The 26,457-nt window shown below is 32.9% G+C and overlaps 1 protein-coding gene and 1 non-coding gene across 3 annotated transcripts in view; one reads left to right on the top strand and one right to left on the bottom strand.

Moving 5' to 3' along the window:
• LOC132724035 (pre-mRNA-splicing factor CWC22 homolog) overlaps positions 1-24,413 on the top strand; it is a 33,562-nt gene extending 9,149 nt beyond the window's left edge. The window contains exons 9-20 of one of the 2 annotated variants that reach the window (XR_009624838.1): positions 2,210-2,313; positions 3,618-3,720; positions 12,267-12,329; positions 13,753-13,839; positions 15,220-15,368; positions 15,944-16,021; positions 16,658-16,810; positions 17,420-17,547; positions 18,241-18,342; positions 19,247-19,410; positions 20,058-24,054; positions 24,101-24,413. Coding sequence is in view for 1 of the 2 variants with exons in the window: in XM_060708845.1 (XP_060564828.1) it covers positions 2,210-2,313; positions 3,618-3,720; positions 12,267-12,329; positions 13,753-13,839; positions 15,220-15,368; positions 15,944-16,021; positions 16,658-16,810; positions 17,420-17,547; positions 18,241-18,342; positions 19,247-19,410; positions 20,058-21,157 (2,231 nt within the window). In the remaining variant the exon portion in view is untranslated. Of the gene's footprint in view, positions 1-2,209; positions 2,314-3,617; positions 3,721-12,266; positions 12,330-13,752; positions 13,840-15,219; positions 15,369-15,943; positions 16,022-16,657; positions 16,811-17,419; positions 17,548-18,240; positions 18,343-19,246; positions 19,411-20,057 lie in introns of both variants that reach the window. The other variant, XM_060708845.1, reaches the window with a different exon arrangement.
• Positions 24,414-26,320: 1,907 nt separating this feature from the next.
• On the bottom strand, positions 26,321-26,437 carry LOC132724044 (U5 spliceosomal RNA). Its single transcript, XR_009624840.1, has one exon. It is a non-coding gene; the product is annotated as a U5 spliceosomal RNA (small nuclear RNA).
• Positions 26,438-26,457: the final 20 nt, after the last annotated feature.

Consider the following 26,457-nt stretch of genomic DNA (forward strand, 5'->3'; position numbering starts at 1 on the left):
TTAACTCCCCTTTGTTGTAACACTAGGTTACACAGGTGGTGAGTTTTACGCTGATTTGTGAAACATTTTAAAATGAAGATTTTCAGCTGCAAGGTGTGTATTGTGGTTGTTGTGGATTATTTCAACCATTCACACATCCACATGTTTGTTATACAGCCGCCATTGACTGGTTTAGTGCAAGATTTATCTGTCTTGCCAGACTGGTCCAGTTTGGTCTTCAAGAAAAAGGAACACAGTAGACTGGTTGAAGTGAGATTTACTTTCTCACTTGACTGGTTTAGGTAGCAGACGGAAACGTAGACGTGCTTCAACCGTTGGTGACGGCTTTCATAAAGTTGTTGCCTTGTGATGCCGAGTATTTGCGGGACCGGGGTAACAACATCTTCGACGTCAAGTGAGAAGCATGGTAAAAGTATATCAACTTGGCTTAGTCACAAGGAAATACTAAGCTTAGTTGACGAAAATGATGTCCAAACCAGTGGAAACATACGAGGATGCCAGGATCTATGACTGCTTTGGATGACAAGCTTTACTATACATGCTTGTCTGTATCCAAAAGCAAAGTAGAGAAAAAGTTCACAAAGATTATGAAATAAGCAGGTTACTAACGAAGCTTGTGACATGTTTTTGTGTCATGTTTGCTGGCTTACAGGGTAACCTGTTTGAAAAGGCAGGCACGTAAGGATACTCGTAAAAAGACTGGAACTCTCAGCTTTTCAACTTGATATCTCGATAAGTACATGTACATGTATTGGTGCTATTTTCACTATTACCTGAAAGAAGTAAGTATTGCACTGTTCACTGTACAAACAAGTATAATATAGACCTTTATTTTTATATTATTGCTATGTATAGTTGTGATATATATACATTTGAAGCTTTCATTATTTGATACGTTATAATGTACAGTACAATCTCTTCATAGAAACACTCTTTTGCAACAGTTTGGGTAGAATTGATACTGCTGTTGTAAGATGTTTCTTGCTACCTAGGTGGCCGCTTTGCAGTGATTGTACTGTAAAATATTAAAGATAAACTATGCTCATCCTTGAGTAAAATATATCACATAGATTTATTGAAATTTATGAAAAGTTACTGAATATGACTATTTTGAGTAAAAAGATGAATGAACGATGTATGGGAAGCTGTGTTCCCTATTACATTTCAAGTAAATTTGGTTTTTTCTTTAAAAAAAAAACAACTGGCAGTTCTTTTAATGACACAATATATTCAGCATATAACCAATTATAATGTATAGAATTTTGAACATATCTTCTTTGTGTAAAGTCAAAACATGTTTGTTTTATCTTTACAAAGATACTGTGTAGCAATTATCAATATTTTCTAATATCAAATTTGAGCATAGCATCTTTTTAAAACAACCATGCTATTTAATGAAGTACTGGTAACATTTCAAGATGATTGTTGCTTTGTGATATGAAATGAAAAAGCAATGATAATTCTTATGTTAATGTTTAAAATTTGGACTTAGACTTTGAGGTGTGAAGTGTTCATCCTGTCTTTATTGAATTGTCAAAGATTGTAATTGAAACTACTGACATATTTATACACCACTGCTACAAAAAAAGTGAGCTAAGTGTCAAAAGAAAAAAACCAAAAAAAAAACACAAAACACTTGACAAAGCAAAGAAATTTAAATGAATATTAAGCGTTTTAAAATTTGATTAGAAATATTAGACATGATTTTTATAAAATAGGAAGCTAGCCTAAAATCAGTGATTTTTTTTTTTTGCAAACCCATGCCTTAAAAATTTGGAAATATTTAACAGAAGAAAAGTAGAAAAATTACACAAATTAGTAAAAAAAAACTTTTTCAGGATGTTAATACACATTTGTTGATAAGAATTATATATAGATGGTGCTTTTTATCAAAACCATATGTGCATCAATATTTGAGTAGTGTGAGGGAAATTTTTACACTATTTTGGAAATTTCAAGACAAAACCTGGAATTAACAACCCTATATGCAGGTACCATTTTATGCTAAAAAAGAATCACTGTAAATGCTAGGCCATTATTTAGAAATAAGCTTGTCACTTTTTGCTTTCAAGTGATTTTGATAAACTACAATTTACATAAAAATATTATATTTTTCTGACTAGATAAGAAAATTGAAACATGGTATGGTAATGTAATTTAATGTTGCAATTAAGATGTATGTTAACTTTTCAATGTTTTTCCATTTCAGCAATATTTGAGAGGTTAAGGAATATCTTACACGAGGGCCAGATTGATATACGTGTACAATACATGTGTGAGGTGATGTTTGCTGTACGAAAAGATCATTTTAAGGTATGGTAGAGGTTTTTGTTTTGAATTTTTAACTGGTTGACCAGATCATTCAATATGACAGACTTAATCATTAGCCATACCTTATCTTTGTTAAGAAATATAATATTGATGACATTGGTTTTTCTTGATTTTCGAGATATATGTTTGATTTTTTTACAAAGGAATATTTTCCTGGATTTAAGATAGACTTACTATTTCAAAGTATAAACTTTGATTAAAAGAGTCTACTTTTAAAGTATTATAGAAAATAGGAGATTTTATAAACAATACACTATAAATCCTTGTGTGGAAGGGGTCTAATGTAAGATATAGTTGAACCCTTAACTTGCTGGAACTGAGTGTGATTAGACTTTGCCACCATTAAATTTGCCACAATTAAACTTTTGCCACCATTGAACTTTTGCCACCAGTAAAGAGGCCAGCTGTGAAGTCTGACCAGGTTCTATACAGTTATTAGCTCAGGTTTTGTCTTTTTATATTGACATTCTTTATTAAACTTCAAAAGGACTGATCCAAATTCAAAGCAGGTCAATTTTTTTCAGCAGATAAAGGTTTAAGTGATGTTGAAAGTGTAGAAATTTTGGAAAAAAGGAAAGAGTTATGTTTTTAAGCATGATTTATATTTGAAAGAATAACATATACACATCAGCTTACATAAGAGCAGGGGCGTCCGTGGCCGAGTGGTTTTTAGTTAAAAATGAAAATTGATATATTTGAATGCATAAAAAAATGTTTGTTCATTAATTTAAATGTTTGAAAGTTTAAAAGTTTGCAGCAATGAAACATTTTTGCCAATTTTCCATATACAGGTATAGTACAATTTCCCTTAAATTATAAGTATAACTGATGAACTTTAAGGTGATTGTTAAAACTAATTTATTTACTTACATAAGATTTGTTTAGATTTGTTAAACAATAAGTGATTTTCTCAAATTTTCATTTCTGTGAATGGATGCAAAAAAAGTTTATTTTGAAATTGTACTTGATTACCATGAACTTTAATATTTCTTGGAACAAGTTCTCTATTGTTGCATCAATTTAGATTGAATTATTGCCTACCCTTTACTTTTGATAGGCTCTTACAGGCCTCTCACATGTCTGGTGTTAAGTGTTCACCTTAAGAATTAGTATGCTATTGCTAATTTTGTATACAGGTAATCAGTTGAAACTTGTACATTGTGATAAATAAACATTCTTCTTCTTATTATTATTATATGTACATAGAACAACATAGTGTCTTTTAGGAAAATGTAACAAATAAAGGATACATGCATATGTATAAACAGTGTATTTCCATATTACAGGACTTTCCTGCTGTTATGGAGGACCTTGATCTAGTTGAAGAAGAGGACCAATTTACACATTTGCTAACACTGGAAGACGCAGTGAATGGAGAGGATATACTAAGTATGTTGTAGAGCTGGTGGGGTGGTTTGTGGGGGTTAGGAGGGCTACGGAGGGCTAGATTGGGTTTGGGGCATATTTAAGGGGGAAAAAGTGAAGATTTGGGAATGTTCTATTTGAAATGATAGTTTTAAATAGAAAAGTGTTCTGTGGGAAGTTAGTGAGTAATTGATATGAGTTATGGAACTTACTTGAGATTTATTAGTGTACATTGTTAGTGTCCATTGTTAGTGTACATTGTTATATAGTGTACATTGTACATGGCAGAGTTAAAAGTTTCGTATCTAGTAAAGTGTGTGTGTGTTTGTGTTAGTGTTGTTGTTGTTGTCATTTTAATATTCATAAGTGAAAAGTGGAGTATGAATATGTACCAGAGGGGTTGGATATATTTTAAGGATTTCGGGTAATTCTGCAGCTAAAACAAAAACCTGAATTTAAAAAATGTATGGGAATTGAACTTGTTTTACAATTGCAAGATATTGGATTTGGAAAGACGAATGTACATCTACAAGGAGTTTTATTATAATGTATATCTTCTAGAAACCAACCATCTTACAATTATGGTAAAATTCATCGTGCCGAAAATGTCCAGATTCCAACAACTGGTGTTAAAATTTTGAGCAAAATAACCTGTAAGATTTCAACAGAGTAATCTTCACATTGAGATGTGAAAAGATTATGTTAAACTACCAGAATTCAAATGTCATCACAAGTGAGTGGAAGATATACCAACTTCTGGAGTTTAACTACTATGTTGTTTGTTTAAAACAGTGTAAGTAATTCAAATGGAATTCGTTATCAACTATATTGCAGAGATTACATGAAGTACAAAAAAATTGGAAATTAATGCTGGAATAGTTGTGTTTGGATAAGATAAAAATGGAATTAACCATTAATCAACTGAGTAACTAATTGTGTGTAGTAGGTCTACTGTTCAATGGAGTTAGTACAAAACATGTTTAACAGATTAAATGAGAAATTAGAATTGTGCTAAAATTGGGAATTTTTTTTTTTTTTTGTACTAGAAATAGTATCGTAATATTCTTTTGCTTTGTGTTGGCTAAACTACAGAAATTGTACTGGTCAATGAAATCAACTGTTCTTCTCTAAGTTTGAGCGGATGAAACAAAGCTACCAGAATTTACCAGCATTGGAATACAATAACTACCAAATTCTCAAATATCATACGAGGTGTTCTGGTAAACTACCATAATTTTATAATATCAGTACTACTTGAAGAATGACTTTAAAGTATTTAAATAAAACACCACTTGCATAGTGTGTATATAGTATAGGAAGGAAACTACCAGAATTTACCAGTATTTTTTGTGTGAAGTGTTTGAATGAAACTACCCGAATTTTCCAGTATTTTGTATGTTTGTGTAAAGAATTGGAATAAAACTACCAGAATTTACCAGTATTTTGTGTGTTTGTGTAAAGAATTGGAATAAAACTACCAGAATTTACCAGTATTTTGTGTGTTTGTGTAAAGAATTGGAATAAAACTACCAGAATTTACCACTTTCATTTGCATGATAGTTAAAAAATATTGGAATAAGTGTCTACAGTATTGGAATGCAACTACCAGAGTTCTGCAGCATCAAATGTGTGTAAAATGAGAGAAAAATTTAATCAGAATTTACAAGAAATAAATGCATCAAGTGTATAAAATAAGGAATATAGTGCCAGAATTCTCAAGGACTTTTCCATTGGTTTCTTGCGTAACATACATGTGCAATGTATTGGAATAAATGTACCAGAATTCTCCAGTATCATGTACAGCATATATGTGTAAAATACTGGAATGCTCCAGAATAAAAAAAGAGTCAAGTGAAGTCACAATGTTGGAATAAATCTACCAAAATTCACCAGAATCAGATTTATAATATGAGTTTATAAATAAATTTACAGATTAAGCAGTATTAGGTGTATTTTTTTAGTGTTAAGTTAAAATATTGGCATGAAATTACCAGAATTCACCAACAGTTACTATACATGATGCAAGATGTGGGAAATCAACCAGAATTCAACAATGAGGAGTGTAAAATAATTATTTGAAAATTTTTTATATGTATATATTCATTCATCAAGTCTGTACAAATCATCTACAGATTCTGTAATAGAAGATTCAATGTCTAATAATGTACTGGATAAAAAATTGTGTAAAAAAAAAAGTGCTTAAAAGTCACATAATTTGGATTATTTTTTTCTTGTGATGTTCGGATTTAAAAACTGAAAAAATTTCCAGTGCTGAGTAAAGATGTCAGCTCAAGACTGAAGGAAATATACAAGTAATAGTAGAATGTTAAGATGTATGCAGGGATCATTTTGGAGAAAGAATACTTAAATTGATTTTGTTATATGGAAAATATGTACAGTCTGTTTCCAACGTGGATTATGAATGAGATGTATGTTCTTAAAATGGCTTGTGCTAAAAAATTTTCTTTTTCAAGTACTGTATTATTCAACTTAAAGATTCGAGTTTTATGGGTTTTTTTTAAAGTGTTAATCAGTTTAAATCACTGTGCAGTAACAACAAAGTGTCATTCATTACACAATAAGAAGTGGCATATTTTTAGCGGCAGGCTATGTTGTTTGGTGTGTGTTAGAGCTTCGTGATAATAGATATTTATAGATATGGATTAAAGTGTTGATTTAAAGGTAAAGTATTAATAATTGATAAATTGATTGATGGCTCTTGAAAGTGCATATTCTGCAATTCTTTGGATTTAAAAAAAGTGTGAAAATCATATTTGATAAAATTGATAATGATAATTATAATCGTGTGATTCAAAACTGGATTTTAATTGTTCATGCTTACAAAAGTGTGCCTTTAATATACTGGAATTAATAGCAAAAGTGTAAGAAGTAAGTTAATAGCAAAGGTGTAAGTTAGTAGGTTATAAATTCAAATGATGGAGTTTCAGTTTGATATATATTTTAAAACAGTGATTTTTCACATTATATAATGAAGCTTTTAAAAGGCCTTCCAATCGAAATTTTCTTAAAATGATAAATCTTGCAGTTTTCCCAAAAATCTGAACTTACACCAGCTTTTTTACTTCCCAAATTAGCAATTTTTTGTAATTAGTTTTAGTAATAACTACCCTAGGGCTTTTTCCCAATTAAATGAGAAAAATCACTGATATAGAACTGATTTGAAATGGAATAAGGAAATGTTTCCTTGGAGATACAATGTATTTACTAAGTAACTTCATTTCAACTTTGAATGTCTAGGTGTTACAATTCTGGCCAGAATAGCAAGGCTGTAAGGTTATAAAATAGACAAGGCTGTCTCCAATGAGGAATGTTATATTTTGTATCATGCAGGAACTGCTTTTGGGGCAAAGTCAGGCGATAACTTCACCTGAGATCTTTTACTCTGCCCTTATTTAACTGAAAAGGAAAGTCCACTGATGGTTTTGAATCCCACCAAGGGTTTATGGATTCTTATATGTGAGGAAGTTATCCAGCTAGTTTACGGAATGTTGATGGTTCTATTCATTTGCCCTTTCGTGCCTGAAATAATGCAAAGAAGGGCACTTAAGGTCTTCCTCTACCAGTAAAGTTGGAATGTCGCCATATGATTTAGCACACTGACTGTCAATTTATTGAGATTTGACAGTATTGTTTGTGAAGGCATTAAATATTTGTTATTTCACTCACATAATCTCTGTGCTATCAGTGTTTTCCCCCTTGTTCAGATTTGTTTAGTAAACAGACCCAACTTCAATACTAATAGCTAGAAATTCTCATTTTAAAAGAGCTCTCTGCAAGCAATGGTGGTTCGGTGTATGTACGTGCATCCATCCTGATTATGCTTGTTCAGGTTGTAACTCTGTCATTTGTTGGCAGAATTTCAAATAACTTAGCACAAATGTTCTCAATAATGAGACAGTATGTGTGGTTAGGTCAAAGATCGAGGTTTTACAACCATCCTGATTATGCTTATTTATCAGGGAGGTAACACTGTCATAAGTTGGCAGAATTTCAAATAACTTACATGTAGCACAAATGTTCACAATAATGAGATGACGTGACATGGGCAAGAACAGTGTAGCTAGGTCAACAGTCAAGGTCTTACTTTAAAGCTACATGCCTCCAGAATGAGATGAGTCAAAATATTTCAATAAAATCAAACTTGAGAAACATGTACTAAGATGTCAGGAAAAGTAAAAGGTTTCAAGATTCAAGTAATATTTTACATATAATGTGCGATTAATGACTGATTTTTCAGTATTTACTATTAGATTTCTACTGCGTTACTAACGCAGTAAAGGCTATTTATGCATATTTTGACCACTTTTTGGTAATTAACATGGATTGTAAGTGCCATTGATAATGTGTAATTTGCTACCTTTTGGTTACTTCACAATATTGCACATTCAAATACATTTTCAAAATTTTCATGAAAATAAGCATGAATCTGGAGGCGTGCTGCTTTAAGCTCAAATGCAAAGAAATGGTCTCAAACATCTTGTCTGCACCATAAATCGATCTTTATCTGGTGGAATTTAAAAAAACCTGGCACAAATGATCAACATTAGGAGATGGCGGACGGGCGGTTGGCGTTTAATTTTGTCCAGAGCATATCTCCTACAGGCATGGTGGAATTTTAATGAAACTTCATAGAAATGTTTACCACTATAAGAAGCAGTGTCATGTTCATAAACTAGGTTAAATGTCAAAGTCACTCTTAGAGGTCATTGAAAAAAGCTTTTCCGGATGAAAGCTGCTACATGCATAGAGGGATTTCAATATAACTTGACACAAATGTTTCACAATGTGAGGCGGATTTAGGTCCCTGTCGCCAAGGTCAAGGTCACACGTATGTGTCAAAGTTTTCCATTGATTGCAGATAAAATTATGAAAATGTGTAATCAGACCATTTAGTAATCATTTATTAAGGGATTGAAACACAAATGGTCATTATCATAACTACTGGTTTGAAACATGTAATTTAGGTTTATATATGCACGGCCAAGGTCACTAAAGATGATAAGATATAGAAAAAAATTTCCAGATCATATATCCTCCATGCATGGTTGGATTCTAATGAAATTTCATAGAAATGACCACCTTTATGAGGAGCAACGTCAGGTGCATTCAAAAACCAGCTCTCTAGGTTTAAGGTTAAGGTCACACTTAGAGGTCATTGAAAAATGCTTGTTTGGAGCCGAACTTCTACATTCATCTTGGGATTTTAATATAACTATGCATAAATGTTCACCTGAGCAAATAATCCAGGTCCTGCAAAAAAGTCAAGTACATAGAGAGGTGATTTTGGTGAAAGGGGAGACCTTTAGTTTGGTTTTGAAAAACCAATGAAATTTTCATGCAACAAGTGTGACACATGTATGTAATTTATGTTAATATTTGCAAGGTCAAGTTCACTAGAGATGACAAAATATCTAGATATTTTCTGGATATTGCCCAGAGCATATTTCCTATATGGCATGCATAATATAATGCTTTGACATCTCTGTCAAAAGCTTTTGTGATGGGTGTAATTTGCAACAATGTTGCCCTTTTTTGTTATCAGAGCCTGATATTAGACTCTTTGTTAGAAACCTTCCTCTCCATCCTACACCTAGAGTGAGTTGTTTGGTGTTAACGAGGCTAAAGATTTATTTTATCTACTGATCAAATGCCCAAATAATTAAGCAAGCTGGTCTTGCAAAGCAAAAAGGTTACCTTAAAATACGGCCAACAACACTTAGATATTATAGGTGGATTACATGTTTTATGAAGCTTACCGGAACCTCTACCATCCTTCTTGGAAGGCTTGAGGTCATTTGGGTCAAGGTCACTACAGGAATTTTCTTCAAAGTATTCTTGTTTCATCTGAATCATATCATCATATAATATTAGACTAAGGACAGCAACTTTTTGTGCCACAAGAATTCTTGTTTCTCTACATGTACCTTATTAAAACATGAATTTCATGCAGTACAAGATTTATATAGCTGTCATACATGTATATATTGTTGTTGATATTGCTGATTTAACTTGTTGAATAAAATCATATTATGCGAGCCTCTAAGTGATAGTGACCAGTCTAGCCTTCATCTCCCATCAATGTGACTAGACATTTAAGTTTTGGCTTCTTTAAGTGTTAGCTTTTTGGTATTGGACACCCTTAAATTAATGAACAGTTCAAAGCTTGCCAAGTTCATTGCTCAATATTAAGAAGAGCAAAGATTGAAAATAAGATATGTTTATGATTGTCATTGTTAAAAAAAAACACTTAACCTGTTGAAATTTTTTTATTATGCCCCCATTTCGAAGACCAAATGGTTTCCGAGTGATAACTAAAGAACCCTTAGGTCTAGGACCTTCAAACTTGGTATGGTGATTGGTCATGACCAGTAGATGACCCCTATTGATTTTGGGGTCAAGGGGTCAAAGGTCAAGGTCACATTGACCTTGTAAGCAAAAATGGTTTCCGATCAATAACTAAAGAACCTTAAGGCCTAGGAACTTCAAACTTGATATGGTGATTGGTCATGATCAGTAGATGATCCCTATAGATTTTGGGGTCAAGGGGTCAAAGGTCAAGGTCACATTGACCTTGTAAGCAAAAACGGTTTCCGATCAATAACTAAAGAACTTTAAGGCCTAGGAACTTCAAACTTGGTATGGTGATTGGTCATGATCAGTAGATGACCCCTATTGATTTTGGGGTCAAGGGGTCAAAGTTCAAGGTCACATTGACCTTGTAAGCAATAACGGTTTCCGATCAATAACTAAAGAACTTTAAGGCCTAGGAACTTCAAACTTGGTATGGTGATTTGTCATGATCAGTAGATGACCCCTATTGATTTTAGGGTCAAGGGGTCAAAGGTCAAGGTCACATTGACCTCTTGGGTAAAAACGGTTTCTGATCAATAACAAAAGAACCCTTAGGCCTAGGAACTTCAAACTTGGTATGGTGATTGGTCATGACCAGCAGATGACCCCTATTGATTTTGGGGTTAAGGGGTCAAAGGTCAAGGTCACATTGACCTTGTAGGTAAAAATGATTTCCGATCAATAACAAAGAACCCTTAGGCCTAGGAACTTCAAAACTTGGTATGGTGATTGGTCATGACCAGCAGATGACCCCTATTGATTTTGGGGTTAAGGGGTCAAAGGTCAAGGTCACATTGACTTTGTAGGTAAAAATGGTTTCCGATCAATAACGAAAGAAACCTTAGGCCTAGGGACTTCAAACTTGATATGGTGATTGGTCATGATCAGTAGATGACCCCTATTGATTTTGGGGTCAAGGGGTCAAGGTCAAGGTCACATTGACCTCTTAGGTAAAAACGGTTTCCCATCAATAACTAAAGAACCCTTAGGCCTAGGAACTTCAAACTTGGTATGATTATTGGTCATGACCAGTAGATGACCCCTATTGATATTGGGGTTAAGGGGTCAAAGGGCAAGGTCACATTGACCTTGTAGGTAAAAATGCTTTCAAATCAATAACTTAAGAACCCTTTAGCCTAGGAACTTCAATCATGGTATGGTGATTGGTCATGACCAGCAGATGACCTATTGATTTTGGGGTCAAAGGTCAAGGTCACATTGACCTTGTATGTTAAAACGGTTTCCGATCAATTAACTAAAAATGCTTAGGCCTAGGAACTTCAAACTTTGTATGATGATTGGTGGTGACCAGCAGATGACCCCTATTGAGTTTTGGGTCAAGGGGTCAAAGGTTAGGTCATGACCAGTAGATACTTGATAACCCTTATTAATTGTTTGATCACTGGGTCAGAAGTCATAATAACCTTATCACATGACTAATTGGCTGCTGATAGGGGGCATACATGTTTTACAAACATATCTTGTTCATTTGGTGTTCATGGCAGAGTAGTTGTTGGAAGTTGTGCACTTCAAATCACTAGCCCCTCACAACTGTGGGTTCAAATCCCACCAAGGATTTTTGACTTTCTTTTGAAATTATGTGAGGAAGCTAATTAGCTATCTAGTTAGCCTGCGGAACGTCGGTGGTTCTACTCAGAGGCATGTTCAGGCCTGGAATGATACATAGAAATCTACCAAAGTTCTACCTATACCAGTGAAGCTGCAAAGTCACCAAATGATCTTTACAGTGTGAGTGGGACTTAAAAATGTGAGAACAAAAGCATGAAGATTGTCAGTCTAGAATAATGTCATCCTACATATTCATGCAGTCTGACCATGCTCTGTACTTTTGGTTGCTGAAACTTGAATTCCTTAAACTTTGAAGTTTAAAGCTGGGCAAATTCGAACACAAAATCAGCAAATCAAGGGTTAAAAGATTGTGGGAAATGATTTTATAAAGCATATTTTAAAGTTTAAATCTGTATTATTTTTTTTTTCAATGAAGTTCTCACATTAAATTGCCTTGTTAGAAGTTTATAATTTTATGTTTGTATGCATGTGTCATTAACTTACAGACCTGCTTTTTTAACATTATTTAACATTTTCAATTAGAATCTTAGTTCATTTAAGCCTGTCTGTTTTGAACTGCTGAAGAAAGGGGTCATAATTGTGTTGTTTCTTTTATTTCTTTCCAACAGACGTTTTCAAGCCTGATCCAGCATTTGAAGAAAATGAGGAAAAGTACAAGATACTGAAGAAAGGTAATGCTTTAATACATATTTTACATTTATTATATAAAATTATATGATTTTTCTAGAATAATGAATATTTTACTAAACTGGCTTACAAAAGGTCTGTGGTTCCACATGATCATATTGATGTTCCCAAAAATAATGTAAGTCACAAGTAAACATTTTGTTCATTAATTTGGAATTGTTGTATGCAAATGTTTAAGATTTTTGCTTTTCAAAAAGTTAACTGGTATGTGGAGATATATAGCTGGCTCAGTGAGATATATAGCTGGCATAGTGAGATATATATCTGGTTCAGTGAGATATATAGCTGGCATAGTGAGATATATAGCTGTCTTATTGAGATATAAAACATGCTCAGTGAGATATAATATACAGCTGATATATAGCTGTCTCAGTGAGATATATAGCTGATATATATAGCTGACCCAGTAAGATATATAGCTGGCTTTTTGAGTTATATAGCTGGCTCTGTGAGATATATAGCTGGCTCTGTGAGATATATATCTGGTTCAGTGAGATATATAGCTGGCTCTGTGAGATATATAGCTGGCTCTGTGAGATATATAGCTGGCTCTGTGAGATATATATCTGGTTCAGTGAGATATATAGCTGGCTCTGTGAGATATATAGCTGGCTCTGTGAGATATATAGCTGGCTCTGTGAGATATATATCTGGTTCAGTGAGATATATAGCTGGCTCTGTTGAGATATATATCTGGTTCAGTGAGATATATAACTGGCTCTGTGAGATATATAGCTGGCTCTGTGAGATATATAGCTGGCTCTGTGAGATATATATCTGGTTCAGTGAGATATATAGCTGGCTCTGTGAGATATATAGCTGGCTCTGTGAGATATATATCTGGCTTAGGGGTGTCCTTGGCCGAGTGGTTTAGGTCTTTGACTTCAAACCACTTGCCCTTCACCGCTGTGGGTTCGAATCCTGACAGGGACTTTGGATTCTTTCATGTGAGGAAGCTATCCAGCTAGCTTACGGAATGTCGGTGGTTCTACTCAGGTGTCCGTTCGTGCCTGAAATAATGCATGGAGGGTCACCTGAGGTCTTCCTTCACCAGTAAAGCTGGAATGTCGCCAAATGACCTATAGGCTACTGTGTAGGTGTGACGAAAAAACCGCAAACAAACAAAAATTTTGCTGACTTGGTGAGATGTATAACAGACTCAGTTGAGATATATAAAAGACTGTGAAATATATAGCTGGCTCAGTGAGATATATAGCTGGCTCAGTGACATATATATAGCTGGCTCTGTCAGTGAGATATATACATGTAGCTGTTTCAGTGAGATATATATAGCTGGCTGTGTGAGATATATACTGCTGTACCCATCTAGGTGTAGTATAATCATATACAACTGTATTTAATCAAACAACGACCCGTCATGCTTATTTAGTAAACATTACATTACAGAGATACTAGGAGAAGGTAGTTCAGATGAGGAAGATGGTTCAGGAAGTGGGAGTGGCTCAGATAGTGAGGAGGAGGAGTCTGAGGAAGGTAAGAACATCGGGGCAGTCTTTAAGCCAAAAATTTGCTTTACATTTTAACACCTAAAAATTGATTTTGAAAAAGTAAGCAAATCATTCTTTAACTTTTTCTCTCCTTCAAACAGCATAATTGTATTCAAAAGTTTTTAAATTTTAAGCTCTTGAACTTTTTTTGTGTTCTTCAGTGCTGAAATATCAGAAGGAAGTGTTTTTATCTTAAAAATTGGGTAATGTACAAAACAAATATTCCAAAAATTTCTGCATTAACCCTTTCGCTGCCAGAGGGTTATTGTTTTATTGTTCACCTATTTGCCAGAGGATTTTCTAAGAAATTACTATATTATTAATTAATAAAATTATTATTATTTGTTATTAATATTATAATAATTATATATATTTCCAAATCTGTTAGTATAATAATAATTATTGTCGATGATATAATTTTCTTTATATTTATTATTATTTTTGTGTCGCCTCTACGGAGTAGTGGCGACATATAGGGATCACTTCTCCGTCGTCTGTCCGTCCGTCTGTCTGTCTGTCTGTCTGTCCGTGCGTCCGTCACAAAACTTGTCCGGACTACTCCTCATAAACTACTGGTGCAATTTCATCCAAACTTTACAGGAATGATCAGTACCAAGTCTAGTTGTGCATATTGTCAGCATTTTCCGGTTCAATGATTTTTGTCAGAGTAATGGCCCTTTAATAATTTTTAATTTTAAAGTTTGTCCGGACTACTTCTCTTATACCACTGATGCAATTTCAATGAAACTTTACAGGATTGATCTGTAGCTCAAGTCCTTGCGCATATTGCAAGGGTTTTCCGGTTGAATGATTTTTGGCCGAGTTATGGCCCTTTGATAAAAAGGTTTCTTTTTCTGTGTGTTGCCAGATACACAAAAGCTTGTCCGGACTACTCCTCATAAACTACAGGTGCAATTTCATCCAAACTTTACAGGAATGTTCAGTTTCAAGTCTAGTTGTGCACTGTCCGTCTGTCTGTCCGTCTGTCACAAAATTGGTCCCAACATGAAATTGGCCATCATGAGGCGACACATGTGATTACTGATCGCTCTTGTTATTATTATTAATTTATTATTATTACTATTATTATTATAGAAACGGCTAAAGCCGTCCATATGGCAAATACGCCGAAAATAACAGGGACGGCTTAAGCCGTCCCTATGGCAGTGAAAGGGTTAAGCTACTCAATTTTGATTATAATTATATGAGATTAACCTTCTTACTATGGTTGTAGATTAATAAATTACAGTTTATTTTAAACTGTAACAAGATACCAAAAATATTTTTCTTTTTTTTGAGAAAAAGAATGATAGCATTTCTGAGGCATAATGGGCCTTTAAAGTAATTTTTGTATTTATTGATATAGATGAGGAGGCGAAACAGAAAATTATTGACCAGACAGAGACTAACATGGTGGCATTAAGGAGAACAATCTATTTGACAATACAATCTAGTCTTGATTTTGAGGAATGTGCTCATAAACTTCTCAAGATGGATCTCAAACCTGGACAAGAGGTACATGTTGTTATCTTTAATATTTTAAAGTTACTTTTGGATGGTATAAGAGGTGATTTTCATCATGATCAGTTGGTTTAGATATTATTTTGTCCAGCTTTACTTTATTTGAACCACTCTTATACTTCCAAGGGTGCCTGTTTGATCCTGGGGTGAGATAAAGTTAGCTTTATATTGTGTTAAAGTTACTTGTGGACAGTGTAAGGGGTGATCTTCATCTTTATCAGTTAGTTTAAACATTATTAAGTTCAGCTTTTCTTTATTTGAACCACTTTTGTAATCCAGGACCCAGGGGTGAGGAATAAAAATTTCCACGACAATTTATCTCAGACATTGAGTCTAATGGCCATTTGTCTCTCACTGATGATTAAGAAATCATGTGAGATAAGTAGTCAGTTACTTGAATAGAAATTGGTATTACTGGTTAGTTATCCAGGAAAGCCTATTTGTTAGTATGACCAAAAAGTGTTAAAATCAGTATAAAGAAAAACCCGACATAAAATGTAAAATGCAATTTATTTTTCATGTAATACATGTCCACATAATTTGTTATTATTGAAATGTATATATTTCAGGTTGAATTATGTAACATGATTCTCGACTGTTGTGGACAGATGAGGACCTACGAGAAATTCTTCGGTCTCCTAGCAGGGGTAACACTTGCAATAAAGTTTAATTAATCAATTATGATGATAAAAAAATAGGAGCTGTTAGGCCTATATAAACTAATTACATAATTTCTTTTTATCACATGTGCCACTTTTGCCAGAGGCCCGCATTATATAATTTTATACAACTCGTTCAATGAATTTAGTATTGAATCTACACTCATTTAATATCCTCTATATCTTGGCCAAACATATATCTTGGAACTTTTGGCCGTTTGTCTGTTTAGGTTTAAGTTACTCAAAAATTTTGAACATTTTATGCTGCTGCTATGGGGTGGGGAGATTTGCCCTTGTCCATTCCACTGTTATGCTTTCCTGCTTTCACCCTGTCTGGACCGTTTGTAGCCTGACAAAACAGTGGAATGTCAAGGAATCCTTGTGTAAGGAATACATTTCTAGTTTCATATTAGCTGACAAAAGGGAAAGGCAGTGCCTTCTTGGTAACTCTACAGTATGAAATTAAATTCTAAAATTTTCCTTAAACATAATGAATGGTTTAAGTCCATTTTAAGAGATGGACAAATCAATTTAAGATATTTAGCATAGTGTGGGTTATATACTTTCTAATAAAACTGAAAAGATTGTTCAGAATGCATGAATTGTATTGAAATATGTTTTCAGAGGTTCTGTATGATTGATAAGAAATATGTGGAACCATTTCAAGTGATGTTTAAGGAACAGTATGAAACCATACATCGACTTGAAACAAACAAGCTACGGAATGTGGCCAAGTTCTTTGCCCACCTTCTACACACTGATTCTATTTCATGGGCTGTAAGTAAAGGAGTGTTATAATTGTTTTAATAGTTTGATATTTATCAGGTATTTTTCTTTCATTCAATTGATTATTCATTCATTCTTTAATCTTACACTGAAAAAATTAGTTTCAATAGAGGAGGTGAGAATGTTTTCTAATAAAATGGCTATGAAAGCGTAGGTAAAATTGGTATTGTTCTTCCAATTTCTCAGTGTTGATAGAATTCATTGATATTTTATTTCAGTATCTCCTATATGTTTTGAAATATGTTTTAAACGTTTACTGCAACTTTGGAGCTAATTTGGACATTACTTTAGCTTGACTTTTTCGAAAAAATAGGGGCAGCTGTTGTACTCAACCTGGTATCGGCGTCACGTTTTGGTTAAGTTTTTGTGAACAAGTTGGTATGTCCAAAACCACTGAAGTGAATAGGTTGGAACTTCTTACACTTATTCTCTATGATTATAAAACATGATGAGCACAGGTCCCATTACTCCTGCCAATTACTCGATGAGTTAACTTTTACAGAGTTATGTCCCTTTTCTTATTGTCGAACATTGAGAATTGTCAAAACACACTGTTTTACGGACATATCTTGTTATATAGATTATTGTTTCTGATTTCAGGTATTACAAGCTATTAAATTGAATGAAGATGACACAACCTCTGCCAGCAGAATCTTCATCAAGATTTTGTTTCAAGAATTATCTGAGTATCTCGGACTACCAAAGCTGAATGAGAGGCTCAAGGACCCGTAAGAATTTCTTTTTGTATTCTATAGAAAAAGATAGTAAGATTTTTTTTTCTATCAAATAAAAAGTAATCAAATGTTAATTTGTAGTTGGACTCAAAGGTTTTTTCTTTGGTATCAGTTGTCTTCATTCGGCCACTGTGGTGAAGTGGTTAAGGTTGTTAACATCGAATGATGTAACTCTCAAAGCTATAGGTTTGAATCATTAGATTATTTTCATGTGAGGAAACTATCTGAATGTTGTTGGTTCTGCTCAGATGCCCACCTGTGCCTGAAACAATGCATAAAAGGACATCTAAGGTCTCCCTCCACCAGTAGAGCTAGCAAGTTGCCATATGACATTTATATAGTTTCATTATACTTAATCACATCTAAACAAGTTTAGTTCAAACAATATAAAATTAATCATGCAGATGAGTTTTTAACTTGCAATAAGTTACTGTTATATGTATAGTATACATCTAGTCTTATTATATTTTCTATATTTGCAAAAATGGCATAACTATAAACAGGCCTGCTGTAAAGGTCAGCTGGCACATTTATGCAGCCAAATTTTAACCAAAACAAGTGCTTTATTCATAAAAAAGTTAGGAATGTATAATAATTTACTGAACTAATTTTCCTTTTCACTTTATTTTGATAAAATTTGGATGAAATACTATAATAGATATAAATTATTTTGTTGATTTATTACAGAACGTTGCAGGAATATTACGCTGGTCTTTTACCACGAGACAATCCAAGAGATACAAGATTTGCTATCAACTTCTTCACCACTATAGGTCTGGGTGGTTTAACGTAAGTCTTATAAATATTTTGATACTGATTACATGAATAGTTTTGATAATTTGTCATCAAATTTGCAATTACTTTAGTTTGTTGTTGTTTTTCTAAAGGATATACAATGTATACTTTGTAAAGATATATACTATTTAACATGTGATCAGATTTTTGTTTGGCTAAACTTGTTATAATGAAATAGATGTTTATACCGCCAGACTAGATATTATAGTATACCTTAACCTCATCTGTGGTGGTGCGATGTTAAACCCAACCAAAAACAAACAACAAATCAGCAAGATAAATTATTACAAATACTTATTTATTCAACTCTAATCTTACATTACCTGTAATAAGGGAGTACCTGTTCAGCCAAACTGGTTATAATACACACCTACTTATTCAGCCAAACTGGTTATAATACACACCTACTTATTCAGCCAAACTGGTTATAATAGAACACCTACTTATTCAGCCACACTGGTTATAATAGAACACCTATTTATTCAGCCACACTGGTTATAATAGAACACCTATTTATTCAGCCAAACTGGTTATAATAGAACACCTATTTATTCAGCCACACTGGTTATAATAGAACACCTATTTATTCAGCCACACTGGTTATAATATAACACCTATTTATTCAGCCAAACTGGTTATAATAGAACACCTATTTATTCAGCCAAACTGGTTGTAAAAGAACTTCTATTTATTCAGCCAAACTGGTTATAATAGAACACCTATTTATTCAGCCAAACTGGTTATAATAGAACATCTATTTATTCAGCCAAACTAGTTATAATAGAACACCTATTTATTCAGCCAAACTGGTTATAAGAGAACACCTATTTATTCAGCAAGTTTGTTGATATAAAATGCTTATTCTAACACTAATCCTACAATACCTGTTATATTGCAGTGATGACCTGAGAGATCATCTTAAGGACGTATCTAAAAAGTTAATGCAGCAGAAACAAGAAGAACAGGCACAAGCTATACAAGATGATTCAGATGATGACTCTGATGACTCGAGTGATGAATCTGATGATTCCGAAGATAGTGACAGCTCTGACAGTTCCTCAGGTATGTTTATGGTATTAATTATTATTAAGAAGAGATTTGCTTGTGATAAGGGAATTTGGAATTGGTTTTCTTTTGAACATTATATAAAAGATATCTTACCTTTAAAAAGTAAACTATCTGGAAAAAAAGATTTATATGAATAAACAGAGTTGATCTTCCCTTGATTAACTAGATTTAGGAAAAACTGCATTAGAATAGGTCTGTAGGTAAGACACAGTAATAGGTTATAATATGTCATTAAAAGATGAGAGGTATACAATATATCTATTAAACATTGAGTGGTGTACAAATTTTTTGTTAATGAGTATTATAAATGTATCTATGAAACAATGCATGGTATACAATATTTCTCAGACACAATGAGTGGTTATAATATGCCAATAAATAATGAGTGGTATACCAGATATCTATAAAACAACGAGTGGTGTTCAAAATTTCTATGAAACAGTAAGTGATATACAATATATCTTTTGAAACAATGAGTGGTATACAAACTCTCTTGTGAACAATGAGTGGTAAACAATATTCCTGTCATACATGGTACTTAACAGTACACAATGAGTAGATAAATTTATGGTATCTTATGAACCATGTGAAAATAATCAAGTTGAACCGATTGTATATAGCCAAAGTGTTTCTATTTTTAGATTCAGATTCCTCAGATGATAATAGGAGAAAGAAAAAGAAAGCAGCTAAGAATTCCAAGGCTGCATCAGAGAAGGGCAAAAGAGGAAAAGACATTGGAAGAAAAGAGAAAGTTGTGGAGAAAGAGGGCAGGAAAAATAGGGACAGAACCAATGGATCTGTAGACAAAAGAGGTAGACATGAGGTTGAAAAATTGAATAAGAAAGACAAGAAGAGGAACAGAAAGGCAGCTGGAGATATTCGTAAAGACAGTAAAAGTGAGGACGAAGTCAGACGTGAACAGGAAGAACAGTTTAAGAAGCTAGCTAAACTGGCTAATTATGGCAATATTGATGACATTGAGGCAAATGAGAGGTACGGACAAGAAACGAGAAAAGGTGGCGATGATAGGAAGAAAAATAAAAAAGATAAGAAGGAGAAGGGAAAGGACAAGAAAAATAAAAAAGGAAAGCGTACAAGTGACAATGAAGTTTACGATGATGATGATAATGATGGGAGACTGCAGGAGCAGAGGAAGAGGCTCCAAGAGGAGTTGGATGAGTTTGATGCTAGGGCATATGCAGATAGAAGTTTTGATAGTAGTTTTGAGGGAAGAGGTAGCCGTGGTGGTGTAAGAGATGAAAGAGGGGGTGGGGACAGAAGGGCTAGGCGTGGTGAAGGATTAATGAGAGGTGAAAGAGGGGTTTTAGAAGATAGGGGTGTACGTATTAGGGGAGATGGGAGTAAGAGTAAAGGAAAGAAAGGGAAAGACTTTGTTGAAGATGATCTCGATGATAAGAACATTAGAGTTGAGAGAAACTTTGAAAGGATGGATTTGTATGAGGAAAAGTTCGAACGTGAGAGGGAAAGGAATTTAGAGCAAGTTAGAGCGCGGGAAGAATTCCAGGATTATTACAGGGCAAGGGAGGGTAATGATATGCCACGTGGAGGGCCATACAGGGGGAGAGAATTGCCTTACAAGGGAGGAAGAGATATGGATAGGTTCGACTACGACGACAGGGGTTTTGATAGAGGGTACGAGGAGGACAGAAGGAGAGGGAGAAATAGAAGTGAGGAGCGTATGGCACCGTCTGAGCGTAATGATAGACGTAGGAGAAGATAGGTTTTATGCATAGAGCTCATAGGTTCATCTTTATGTATAGTATTTTTATGTGAAAGAACTTTAATATGTATTATATATGTATTTGTTATGTGTAAATTAAAATAGGTAGCTGTGAAATTACAAAATAGGTTGAAATTTCAAAATAGGTTGAAGAGTCATTTTGTTATCCATTGCAATTTACAATTTTGTAATTTTATAAATAAATTTTAGTAATTATCTTTGAGACAAAAATTCATGAAGTCCTATTGTTACTTTAATGTGATTTCTTTATACTCTTTATAATCAATTTTTTTTTTTTTTTTTTTTTAAGAAATTACATTTTTTTGATAATGTTATTGACAGTATTGGCTATCACATTAACTTGTGTTTTTGTCATTAATTTGACCGGTGAGGTGTATCAGTGCTGTCTAATTTGTAATTATATTTAATTCTTCAATTAAAATCATACACTCATTAAACTTTTGATTTTAGGAACTTAATTCAAGACTAAAGTTTCACGACTGCTCATGCCAGTCCCATGAGAGTTTTCTGAAGTTATAACTAACAGATTTCTTTCTGACCATTTTTTATACAGCAAACAAAATTACAAGTTTTTGTTCAATGATGAGTGATTAGTAAAATTACATGGTGAAATATATTATAAAAAATGATTTATGATAATTGACCGCAATAAGATAATTGACTTTCTTAATTGTACAAACATAATCGTAATCAGATGATAAACTGGACAAAGAAACACAGGTTGCCAGGGACCAGAGTTATTTTTTCCTCTTCAAAATGGATTATAAAAAAGCAGAGACATACATAACTATATCTCTGGAAAATTAACATAAACCAGTATTAACATTTTTGTTGAAACAAAAAGATATAAATCATGATATTGTCCTGAATGTTTGTAACATCAATTTTCATTGGTCAGTTTTATTATGTGTATATCATCTGTATATATGGCTGCTGTAAATTTTTGAACTGTTTAAAATTTAAGTCAAGACAGCATTTGTGCTATTTTATAAATTCATTATAAAATCTTTCGACAGGTAATATGTTGAGCTGTCATCGATAGAAATGATATTTGTGTATCATTGATATTTTTCAGTCAATCAATAATCAATACCCATTTTAGAAAATTGATAATTTTGACTTGAGAATTGAATGTCTAGAAATAATGAAAATTTACCCAAAACATACGCAAAATCATATGTTATAGCTGTGATGACAAAAAAAAATGGTCACAATCGACTTTTATAAACAAGACTCATGTATGAAAAATCCACTTTTTTACTGAAAGCATTTAAACAGAAATACAGACAAGTAATTATTACTTAAAGTAAGTAATTATCAGTATATCGGTGTATCATCGATATTTATCATCTGATATTGATATATAGTTGATTTGCTTTGCACAGAAATCAAGGACAGCTATAGTTATATTGATGTGTACAATTGACTGTTTATCTAAGTTTTAATAAGCCTACAACTAGTAGGCCAAATACCTTGCTCAAATTTTTATAACTAATGATACAGGATTAAATTTAGGAAAGAGTTTGCTATCAATGGGGTGACCTGCTCTTTTTAATGAAGTTGAATTAAGTATGTGTTATTTTTAAAAATGAAATGTGTAACCATTTTAAACTAATACTTACATAATAGTGTATATAACTAGAAAAACACTTTGTTCAATCGGCCTATATTTGTCATTTACTTGTAAAATACATGATTATTCATATGTACGTCAGTATTTTCTGTAACTGTCTGATTTGTATTATAAAATAAAATGTTACATTTTAGTTGATTTTTTAAATTTTTTTTTTAGATCTAAAGTATGTTATTTAAATTGTGACAAGATTTGGTACTCTAGTTGATCAGTTCCAACATTATATTTGAAATGTTATTGTATGTTTGCAATGAAATGTAAAATGATCAGAATATTTTTTAGATAAAGTGTTAAAATAAATATAAAAATCTCAAGTTGTTATAGGACATAAGCTATATCTTACGAAATATTTTTATAAAAATCATGAACTGTAAAATTACATACATTGTATCCATAATCTTATGGTCGATTCTTGAAAGATTTGTAACATAGAATGTCCTGTTGTTCAAACAATAATTTTTGCAGCAGATGTACAGCTTTATATACTTTGACATGGTTTTGTATTATTAAGTTTATCATAATACGATATAGATCAAACTCCCAAGTTTTGAATTAGAAAATTGTTAAGTTAATTATTTTTTTTACTGGAAGGTTAAAATAATCTTCATGTATTTCCTAGATTATTACATAACAATAATTTTGAATGAATCAGATATTTGTCAGACTTTTTTTTTTCATTTACTATATTTTGTCAAAATCAGTTTGCGTGTTTTTGCAATTAATTTATATACATTGTACATATACAATTCTGGAATACTTAAAATACTGCAGTGATGCAAATGACTCCCACTTGAAAATGGTTAACCATTAGAAAACGCTCATTACTGATGAATGTGTAGTGAGGGACCAGTATCCATTTACAGAAAAGTTGTTAAATCTCTCTTATATTGACTGAAAACATTCAAGACTATTTTTTATTGATACAACCTTGGCATATTACTGCGCTCGGCATATAATCAAGAGGTTCTTGGCAGGTTTTTGGAAAAATGAAGGGTTGGCAAAGCCTCGGCCTTGTTTTGTTTTGTTTTTTTGCTAAGCCTTGCCTCATAAATTTTGTAATGTCGGACAATGGCATGGTGTTCTCTATTTATCAGTCAGATGTAACTTTTAAGACTAGTAAGTTTAACAGTTAGATGTTAATCTTTTAGACTGGTATACTGTAGCAAGTTTAACAGTCAGATGTTAATTTTTAGACTGGTTCACTGTAGCAAGTTCATCCGTCAGATGTTACTTTTTGTGACTGGTTCACTGTAGCAAGTTCACCAGTCAGATGTTACTTTTTGAGACAGGTTCACTGTAGCAAGTTTAACAGCTAGATGTTACTTTTTTAGACTGGTTTACATCAGCAAGTTTAATTTTGAGACTGGTTCACAGTAGCAAGTTAAACACAGACAGGTTCAGACTGGTTCACAAAGTTGTTTTTACTAGTCGGTGTATGGTAAATACTGTATGTTTGTTATTTTGTTTATTTAAATAAAAAAAGACCTGTTCATTCATTACAGTGTAATCATGTTCAAATTTTTTGTACAATATTTTGTATGTGAAAGTTATGAGTAAATATTTGTGCTCCAAATAAAAAAACAACAGAGAAATGAAAATACAGTTTTGTTGTACATGTACTTGTATTAGTATAATAACCAGATTACAGTCCTAAATTAAAGATGGATATATTTTCAACTGAATTCTAAAAAGACACTGAAACAGGGAACCAAATTATTTATCCATTCATTAACTCTTATTTGAATATATTATATATATATATACAAGTTAGAAATCAGGACATAAAACAAATGGCAAGGGAAATTAATAATTCTGGTTTATGTGATGAAGCCAATATTATTTTGGAATATTATCTTAAAAGGTAGACTATTTTTGTACTAATTTCTCTCCCTTGAATTGAGGTAACTAAGATTGTGTTAAAATCGGCATGAAAACCATAAAAGAAAAAAAAAGCACACAATAATACACCATTTCACAATAACATTTTCACAAATCCAATCAATGTGAAATAAAAGGTAGGCAATCCGCATCGTATTTAGAGTAATTACTTATTTCCCTTGAATTGACGATGACCAAATTAATTGTTGAAAACAAGAAAAAGGATACATTAAATGCACACAAAAACAAAAATCCTTTTACAATTAATGTTAACCTGACAGGACCTAACCAACATGGATGACAAAAAAAGTTGGACACTAAAACTGATTTTAGGTTTCTCAAACCAACGTTAGTGTCAAACTTTATTTGTCATCCAATGAAAACGCTGTATTTCTTTAAAATTCTGTGCGTTAATTTTCATAGAAGAACAAAAGTCGATACTATATCGAATTCCGTTCATGGTCAACTTCTATTTTTCATTGTACTTCATTGAACCGCATATATATAGTGACGTAAAAAAAGTGAATGATAATGAGGCCAAATACTAAGTATATTAGTATTCATCCGTAGCTGTTCTACAGAAATTAGAAACATTCTCCTGTCGCTATCGCTCCCGTCGAAGTTTCTAATTTCTGTAAAACAGCACGAATAAACACTAACATATACCTAGGTTTCTCAAACCAACGTTAGTGTCCAACTTTATTTGTCATCCAATGAAAACGCTGTATTTCTTTAAAATTCTATGCTTTAATTTTTATAGAAGAACAAAAGTCGATACTATATCGAATTCCGTTCATGGTCAACTTTCATTGTACTTCATAGAACTGCATAGTGACGTAATAAAGTGAATGATAATGTGGCCAAATAAAGATTGACACTAAGTATTTTAGTATTCTACAGAAATTAGAAATATTCTTCTGTCGCTATCGCTCCCGTCTCTGTAGAACAGCACGGATGAACACTAACATATATACATTGATAATTTGATCAGTTGCAGCTCGATGATGTAAATTATACTGTTTTACATTAACAAAAATAATATAAAACTAACGTTGTTAAATCATCAAATGTCTTTAACATTAGAAAGGGGTATTATATATCATAAGAGGTCTTCCCTAGGACCAAGTTCTTCGTATCTTGAACACAGAAGACAATAGAAGAAAAGGCACCTCTTCCTGGAAGCAGCAGCACTTTGTAGGGCCACACCCTTCGCTGTTGGTTAGGTCACTCCGAGCGATGTGCACGCCGCGAAGGGAAGTCAGAGGAATGATTCATTGAAAGTAAAATACAATTATATCCGTCTTGTCGGTGGGCTGTACTCTTAGTGCGTGAAAGTGCAGATGGATTATTATTAATAAACTTAGAACACACTCTGTCTTGTCCTGGAGTATCCTTGATGTTATGTATTGTATGATAGTCACTCTTAACCTTGTTTCATAGAATGTTACTAGATCTATATAGTAATTCCCCACGATTTAAACTTCTACATGAAACAAATAGATCTAAGTCGATCTCGTACGGAGATTAGTTCCCTGTACAACTTTTTAACTTACTTAACCGTTTTTAACAAGCATGTGAACAGCAAATTAACTCACATATTTGTAGGTACTGATATTATTATTTTTATGGATATCCTTCTTTCGAAGGATTACAGAAATAAGTCTATAGACTCATTGATTGTTCCACTGCACGGAAATCTTTAGTAAAAGGCGAAAGATTTATTCGTGTTTGTAGTGAAACCAGAGTTACCTTATACACATTTTCAATG

Source organism: Ruditapes philippinarum, unplaced genomic scaffold (assembly GCF_026571515.1).
Source record: "Ruditapes philippinarum isolate M1 unplaced genomic scaffold, ASM2657151v2 ctg1215_1_1_1_1, whole genome shotgun sequence".
NCBI classification, from domain to species: Eukaryota; Metazoa; Mollusca; class Bivalvia; order Venerida; family Veneridae; genus Ruditapes; species Ruditapes philippinarum.